Genomic DNA, 8,816 nt, shown 5'->3' with positions numbered 1-8,816 from the left:
ATGCGATGGACCGAGGGAAAGAAGGAACAAGGAGGGTCACGCGCATAAATCAGGGGTAGGCAAGAGTACGACTCTGGGAAGGGTTAGGACACATACGCGAGGGAAAACAGACAATCTGGTCGTGACGAGAAATAGCGACATCTGCGTGCCAGCCCGCCTTTCCATGCCCCCGTTCTTCCCCTCAGTTTCCTCTTGCCTACCTCCAGCCTGGCTTTCCCGAGCACGACCTGCAAAAGCGGATCATCGCTGAGGGGGATGGCGTCGAAGATCTTGTCCGGTCTGCTTTTCGTGCGCGGGGACATCCCAAAGGCGATCAAGGACGTCTATAGGACACGTCAATGTGGAAGTGACAGGGAAGGTAAAGAGTGAAAGGCACGGAGAGGAAGAGCGAAAAGCGAAAGTGGAGAGGCTAAGAGGGAAAAAGAGCAGAACGATCAAGCAATCAACCAAAAACATGGAATAATGCACAGACAGACCGAAATGTCAAACCGCGCATGCCTGTGCATTCTTGTCGATCGACCACCTCTCTTACCTTCGTCGAGGTTCTCGCTGCCTCCTCCACCCCTCTATCGCTCGACGTCGGTCCGCCGGCACTGCCACCCTTCCCCGTCGTGTCGGCTATACGGCCGTCACCGTAACTCCTCTTTGTCCCGTTTCCATTCATAGGTGGAAGAGTGGTCTGTGATAGCTGCCTTTTGCCTCGATACCCTTGGTCCAGAAGGTTTCGCCGCTCTTCGCCGTGATAGGAACCCCCTTCTTCGGACTCCGGGACCTATGTGAGAGAAGTGGAAATTTGTAGGGAGAAAGGGATGACAAGGCAGCCGCACAAATCCCACTGTAATCCCTGTCTGAGTCCCTCTTTTTCCACGCCGGCTATGAATTTATAATCTCATCCCTCCCACTGCGCCATCCATTTTTTCTATACTTCTCCTCTTTTTGACTCGGCACCATCCCTTAAATATTCCTCCCGGCATGTAAGTCTTTGCTCAAGCTGGCATGCTTACCTCCTCGCTGACGTTGCATCCCTGCAATGGCGCGTAAAACTTGATGGGCCCCCCCGCCCATGCCTCGACGAATGGTTCGCACGATCCCTATTTTTGCAGCCGAGACGGGATGGGATTAATCTTCGTTCACACACGAATGCTCTCCTCTAAAGGGAGCAGGAGACGGACAAACACCGCATAAAAGAGGCCTGTCTATATCCCCAGGTCCCTCCACAGCCACACCAGTCCCATGCTCATATCGACGTTTTACACATCAAGCTTCCTATATCACCCATATCAAATTGATCCTCTATGCACACGGCCCAGAACGACATGTAATGGTTGTACCTCGTCCGAGGCGCCTCACAAGCGACACGCATGGAGTGGAGATTATCCCCCCAAAATTCTGGGAAGACGCTACTAGTACCCCACCTAAACTCTATCAATTCCGTACCATAATCCAGTAGTCTGCATGCAAATTTATGATGCGCATGATCTCTATCAAAGGTGACCTTCCCATCACAGCCGCCCCGGCCCCGACGAAGACGGTACCACCCCGACCCCAGAAGCTTTCCACGCCGGATACTGCCACAGTGGGACAGTAAATCCACACCAAAAAGCCTGCGGGAACGCTAATCATTCCCCCATACATGAAAGCGCTCCAAGTTCCGGCGAACGTGGTCACAGAAGACCAATGGAACGAAGCAATGCCGACGTTGTATGCGTAACCACCCTGTGTGTTAACGAGAAGAAAAAGGTCGCCACATGTTGAGTTAAAGCCATCCTTTTAAAACGGAAACATGGCTGACACCGAGGCGTGACGCTATCTGCCTGACTGAGGAGTACACATCTGCCATAAACAAATTCTTATTCTCTGTTGACTAAGACTTGACACCCACGCGAACCCACTTACCGCGCCTGCCTCCACTCCGCAGCCTATCATTGAGACAAAGGGAGAAAAGTGCCCGATATACACCCCTGCACCATTGAAAGCAAATCCCCCCAGAAGACCGCCGTACAAGATGGCAATAAACTGTGCCCGTTGTCACGTAGTGGGGTTAGAAAGATGCATGAGTTGATTTGTACTCGTGTATCAGTATAAATAAGGTGGGTAGTAGTCAAAGTAACACCCCCTTTATGTCTGGTCTACAACAAGTTAAGCGGTCCAAACGCGCGGGTGACAAAATTGTTGTATCCATTCTTGACGAATTCGTCCCACATGAACCCGACAATGCCAGCCTTTCCCTCCGTTTCCCGATTTCGAACCTGATTGGCAGCCACGTGCACATTGACAAGGACGCCTGCGCAATTTGTGATGTCGAATCCGAGCCCAAAGGCTGCCAATATCCCATACACATCTTGAATCGCTGAGGCGGTCCAAATGCTTGCTCCTGTTCATCAAGATGGGGATGGTGGTGAACGAATGGACTCGTATTATTCTATCGGTAATCAGCGGACACGATTTCACCATGGAATCTACTATCACCACACCACAAAAATAATTCGGTACGTGGGAGGAACATTCTTGGCGAGTCATTATTTGTCCATCCTATTCTCTCTATTCGTACCTGATCCTAATGTGGCTGCTCCCATGCCGTTGAAGTTTTCTATCGCACTATCGTCGAAATATAGATACGAAGATCATTATTTTTTCAAGAAATGAAACGCAAGCGTTATGAACCGACTTGCTGCCGTCTCTCACCTATTGAAAATTAGCTCCACCGCCGTGAAGACCATCACTCCGCGCGCACAAAAGATTGTCTGTATTTTTCCGGTGGGCAATTGTCAATTTGTGTCAATGTCAAGAGCTGCGGCACCATTTGAAAAAGGATGCTTCACGCGTCTATTTATCTGGGGGCCAAGGGTCGAATGACACAGCTAATACATATTCGATCATTCAACAAGCCGCACAAGATTATCGATGATAATTGACACGACAAGGGGGTGAAATTTTCATCGACATGATGGCCCCTATGATTTTCTCCATTTCTTGTCTGTCCAGCTTCTCTTACCTGTCCGGCGACCGCAGTTAGAGAGATTAAATTGTTAAGCACGATGACAGAAAAGGTGAAGACCAAAAGCCCCCCCCACTGAGAAATATTTAATCCTGATAGGAATAAATTGGAGGACGGGATTAGAGATGTTCCGTCGTGCTTCTCCTTCGTCGTATAATATATCAATCCATACTTTGTCTTGTCGACTCGGGAAAAGTGAGGAAGAGGAAGAGGAAGGAAAGTAGAACGCATGGTGGGAGGGGAAGACACGTACCAAAGCCCACATCAAGGCCGATGATGGTGTTGAAAATCAGGATGCAGCCGGTGAAATAAGCTTCTCCTCGCAAGAGAAAGAGGTTGTCACCGAAACGAATGTGGTCCGTAAGAGGAGCCAAGTACTGAATGGAAAAAGTAGTAGGGAAGGAGAAAAGATGAGACGGGCTCCTCTATCGCCGATCAAACTAGCAATTTGTTCGAGGTCGAAGAGAGAGGCTGTGGAATAGAACACGGTACAAAGCTCCTGCACCAGGGTGCCAACTCCTACAACCATGTGAATGCGACAGGAGGATCCTTCCTTCCCATGGCTGATGCCATCGCCGGGTGCATTGCGATTTGCTTCTGAACCAAGCGCCATCTTCTCGCCCACGCAAGCATCACTCCCGCCACCCCATTTTCATGACCATGACATATTCATGTAAGCTTGCACATGGACGTCGGGTAAAGACGGAAGCATCGCTCCAAAAAGCTCACCTGGAAGTCCCAAAAAGTACAGCGGACAAAGTTGGCCCGTCCCCCCGCCATGAACACCTGTGTACGAGAGGGAATGAATCAAACTCAAGATTCTCAATCCTTATACTGCTCATCTTTATCCCTCCCCAACTGTCTTCATCCGTACATTGCCTCCATAAACGCGCGACCCGTACTGTCCAAATGAGCGGGAGAGCGCCTCCTCCACCTCCTGTCGTGGTTTTGATCGGTCAGCATGACTCGTTTCAAGGCTTAACCACCAATATCCCCTTTGAAAAGGCGAAATACGCAGAAGGCACGAGCTCATTCTTCCCTCAAATGCTTCATTTTTTCATCCTATCTCGTCCGTCGGGCCCAGACTGGACTCACCTTGCGCGTTCCCTCATCGCCTATGAATGTGACGCCAATAAAATCTGCCCCTTTCGCCCCCGGCTCCAAGAGCACCGTGCCCCCCCTCACTTCCACGACTTGGTCCATGAAAAAATCACTCTCGTTGTTCCGCGACAGGGGGAAAAGCCTCGGGCGGAGCTCTCCTTTACCCGTGTTGATCCGCACGTACCGGAGGGTCAAATGGGCACCAGCCTTGGAAGAGTACAAAGGAGGCATCAAAAAGAATAGAGATTCCCCAAATAAGGACATTGAATCAAAAAACATTATGACATGCTGCCCTACCATGTTGCCGCATGCCTTCCACTCCCTCTGTCCCTCCTTTTTTACCTTGACCCGCAAACACCTGACTGCTTCGTCGCAATTAATCCTGGGCAGGACTACCGAATCCCCCTGAATGGTCAACGTGCGGCGGATGACGATCTCCTTGTAGAGCTCATACTGACCGTTCCTACCCCCCATCCCATCGATTTCGTCCAGCATGTCCATCTCGTCATCCTGAGGCGGGAAAGGAGGTGGGGAAAATAGCGGAGGTGCATGAGCCACGTGCAACTAGGAGAGTGGCATCAAAGTGAGCGGTGGTCTGGGCCCTCTTGCCCATGGCGAGAGCTCAGGGGGGGAGATTGAGCAAACTTGGATGTGAGAACACTTGGGTGATGAATAATGGCTTATCGTGAGGTAAGTGGAGGGAGGGTCAAAGCCAAAAACAACCGGTACCCAGATATGAGCTTTTCCTATGTCCTCCTCCCTCCCTCCCTCCCTCCTTCTGTACCGTCTCCTGCTCCATCTCCCCCATGTCGTTGCTCATGGACGCAAGCTGGATCATCGAACAAGTCTCTTTCACTATCGCCTTCCGAAGCTCGATGGAATTCTCGACGAAACACACACCCGCCACCTCATCCACCTCCACCTCCTGGCCTTCCTCGTCCATCAAATCCGCGTCCACCTCCTCCGCCTCTCCGTCGGCGGAAGGAATTTCGTTGCCCCAAAAATCGGTCGTGCTTTCCGCTTTATCTTCCGCAGGAATACCGTGGGTGGTGGTAGCGTCCAGGAGGTCTTGGAAAGATGTTCCCGACGCCCCCATCGCCGGCGGGGCTCTCACCTCCTCCTTGTCGCCTTGTTCTGACATAGTTGTTGCTTCCCCCCAATCCTGGGAAGGCGGTTCTCGGACTGGTGCTGAGGCCGGAAGCCCCGCACCAGAATTAGGCAGGGGATCTGTATGGTCAAGGACCTGCACGCCAGCGGTATTGTTACTGCCGGAGCGCTTGCTGCGGCCTCCAGCCACGAGAAATGACCCCACGACTATCAAGAGGAGGGCCACGGCCATTCCCACACTCCAACGCATCCATTGCCAGCTGCAGAGGTGGCGACATCCCCTCGGTGCCGGCGCGGTCTGTGTGAGGTAAGACGTGCGGGGGGAAGAGGCAAGGGACAAACGAGTAAGCATCTACCCTCGTCGGGAGGAAAAACCAATAGCCGGGAGGCATTTGCACAGTACGTCGTTGACCGCTGCTCGATTTTTGGATGCTCGCGTCAGGAACGCGATCGTACAGGTCCCAAAGGGTTCACGCTGGCCAATCCCAAGTGATTAATGCGGAGTATACGGGGGAAGGGACAAAGCCTTCGAATACATCTACGTCATCCTTCGCATTCATGCATGCCCGATCGACCACTGACCAATGATGGCTGTGCACTTTCCAATCTCTTACCTCTCGCCACGGCCCATGCTTCCTCAACGAATTCTCATGGTCCCTCGAGCCCCATTTTGGGGGTGAGGTGATGGACGGCTGAGATTCAAGATTTCCTATCATGGATAAGTTACATTCATGGATACCATCTGAGCTTTCCTTCGAATCGCTTGAGCCGCCTCCGGTGCTCCCTGCGAGCTGCGGCGACAGAGGTGTTGAATGACATATATCTGATCCAGAAGTACCAGCCGTTTTCCCAGCTGAAGCTACTTCGTCACTCTCTGCGAAAATTATCATAAGGAGTGTTCAATCAGTGGGTGAGAGGTACTGCCCAAATGTTGATATGTATTCGCTTATCTCTCGTCCTCTATGTCCTGGCTTCTCCCTCATCGCAGTCTCAGTCATCGTCCGTTTGACTTGCTTTCCCCTTTCTACTGTTGTTCGCATTCTCCCAAACGACATGACCTACGACCTCCACGTTATATGCGAGAAACTGAGTACTGCTGAAGTTTTTAATCGGCATTTGCCGTGTACATACCCATAGGTCACCGCTCGCCCCTCTGGGCGCGTGCTATGTGTCCTCAGCCTCTGCTCAATAAAGGTAGCCCCTGATATAGACACATATGATTCTGCTGCTCTTGGAAATGAGGCCGCGAGCCCGAAATCCTGTGGAAAATGTTGGACATGTTTCAAATTTAATTCCCGCCCAGTCCCAGTGAAAGGATAGCTGCCGGCCTGAATTCCCAGAACGAGGGGTGGGACGGAGGATCCGCCGCCGGAGAGAGCAGAGGAGGCACGCGCCGGCCCATGTGCCCCGCCATTCGTTCATAATTTTTCAGGTTTTTAAACCGCGCTTTTCGGCCCTATCTTCCGTAATTTGTGGCCCGTTTACGTTCAAATTGGACGTGATTTACGAATATGTTTGTACATTGATGGCTTGTGTGTGTGGTGTCGGTTTCATTTTCTTTCAAAACACATCCAGACTATTATAAGAAACATGATCATCGAGGGGGCATTAAGGAGGAAAACAAACGAGTTCGTAATGATACAACCCGTTATATTTTTATATGCATATGCATGGATCAACAAAGTTTTGGCAGCTCATTTAAAAAAATGATAATTTAAGTATACACCATTCCCTGGAATTGTGGGAAATTGCCGGGAGAAGAAATAAATCTCCGCGGCTCTGTTGTGAAAAGTGACTACATCAGCTAAGAGGCACTTTATCTTCGCAAATTTCCTTAAAAAACGTCGATGGGTCGATAACGAGCAATTTTTTTAGACTTCTGAAATTTTTACATGACGTCTATGCATTTGAAATCATATTTTCAAATAGGAAGACATAAACTAGACGACGCATGCTTCTCCCAAGGGTCACCAAAACAGTATTGTAGGAATAGCAGCGTTGCATACTTTCGTGCCATCTGTGCTCAATCGTTCTGAATTCCAGCATACTACCGCGAGATAAAGTTGTTCATAAACCCCTTCCTTTCTCAAAAAAGGGGTAACACAAGACGGCGGTAATATTGATTATCTTCTAGCGCGAGGATGGCTGGATCCGTCCGTGCTTTTTCTTTTTCTCTTCCAAATAATCGACACACGTCCTAACAACGATCGATGTATGCAGTTTATAGGTAGCCGGCACACTTTTATTGCACAATTAAGATGCGAAGGATCGTCGGTGCTTGCGATAGTCATGCGGTGATTCATGAATTCAGCGAATTTTAGATTAATTTCACGTCTTGTGAAGTACACCGTGTGGAGCGCGTATAGTACTTAAATTCCGAGACCGGTCGCAGCAAGGTGCAGTCACTTGGACGACGCGTTTTCAGATCAAAAATCAGCGACCCTTTTGGTTGAAGTAGATCGTTGGTAGGGAAAAGACGATGAAATAGAATAAGAGAAAAGATGTCATGTCGTGCAATAGTGTAAGGGTATGGACCCTAGAGACCTCTTTGATGAATGCACTTTAATCTTCGTTTGGCTGAATATCTGAGCATTCAGGTTAAAGTGGACACAGGCAAAATTAAAACTAGGACGTTGAGTGTGAGTATGGCACGATTGCGAGCTGCGGCGCCCCCGACTACCATTCTGACGCCATGAGCTCTTTACTGCCAAGCTATTCGAACAACATCACGCCCGTGTTATACCCAGATATTCAGTCGTACTCCTGCGTAGTGAAGGGATAGACGACGAATCCTGTCGAAGGACGTTGTATCAAACTTATTCAGGGGTACATGAAAGAGGCAACGGCAATACACCGTGAAAATCTCCAGAAAGCTAATTATTGATAATCTACATAGTCTCCAATCTTCAAGGCTTTCCTGGACAAGACGCAGTTGCCCAGCAAATGCAGGCAAAGAGCTTAAAACAACCTCCAATGCTCAAGAATTTTCACCGTTTACTTATTTTATGACGCACTCAATGATATCTTCCAAACAGATATGAAAATAATCGTTTTTGGGGCACCGCCTCGCATGTCGTCGTATATCGCATGCGGCCGCTGACTAGACAGGGGATGTGCATTTAGGCTTGCCTAAATATGGGCCGGCAGCTGACGAACAGCCTTCCACTTCAATTTGAAGCCTGTTGATACACAACACCACATGTTCCAAAAGAAAGCATTTTTTTCCCATTAATTTGTCATGGATTAGACGCACGATTGATTCTTTTTTTCGTCACACGATTGCGGCTTGTCGATACCTGACCCTTTCGAAATGCCAAACTTGCTTAAGACTTCTTTCGACCTCCCTCCTGATTTGTCCAAACCCGTCGCCCGGGCCTTGTGCCGTGTGTAACTTGACGGGACATATGATGTTTAATCAATATATATATTTGCTGTCATACCGACCATTTCTACACCTCTGCGTCTTTACAAGAAAATAAAGCTCGTACGCGAGGCGAAGTGGTCAACATTACTCGGTACTCATTGTCCTTTTTCCTAAAATTTAGTCCCGATACATCCCGTACCAGTGGTAGCGGCCCAATGAAGTGCATTACAACCGCACTAATCGTAC

General features: G+C 49.5%; 2 protein-coding genes across 2 annotated transcripts, besides 1 other annotated feature; both read right to left on the bottom strand.

The window, feature by feature from the left end:
* Window positions 1-1,896: 1,896 nt before the first annotated feature.
* On the bottom strand, window positions 1,897-3,786 carry NGA_0356800 (uncharacterized protein; the record flags this gene model as incomplete). The annotated part of the gene is made up of 3 exons (XM_005854840.1): window positions 3,728-3,786; window positions 3,252-3,375; window positions 1,897-1,919 (listed from the first exon to the last, which is right to left on the bottom strand). Coding segments are annotated over exons 1-3 (198 nt in total), but the record flags the coding sequence as incomplete, so codon positions are not given.
* A 709-nt stretch (window positions 3,787-4,495) lies between these two features.
* Window positions 4,496-5,950, bottom strand: NGA_0122002 (uncharacterized protein; the record flags this gene model as incomplete). Its single annotated transcript, XM_005854837.1, has 3 exons — window positions 5,821-5,950; window positions 4,884-5,466; window positions 4,496-4,609 (listed from the first exon to the last, which is right to left on the bottom strand). Coding segments are annotated over exons 1-3 (714 nt in total), but the record flags the coding sequence as incomplete, so codon positions are not given.
* A 430-nt stretch (window positions 5,951-6,380) lies between these two features.
* Window positions 6,381-6,422: a sequence feature (Short protein (NGA_0122102, EKU21459.1) was converted to a misc_feature.).
* Window positions 6,423-8,816: the final 2,394 nt, after the last annotated feature.

This window comes from Nannochloropsis gaditana (genome assembly GCF_000240725.1).
Source record: "Nannochloropsis gaditana CCMP526 unplaced genomic scaffold scaffold368, whole genome shotgun sequence".
Classification (NCBI taxonomy): Eukaryota; class Eustigmatophyceae; order Eustigmatales; family Monodopsidaceae; genus Microchloropsis; species Microchloropsis gaditana.
Note: the sequence above shows the minus strand (reverse complement) of the source record. Positions and strands in the feature narration are given on the sequence as shown.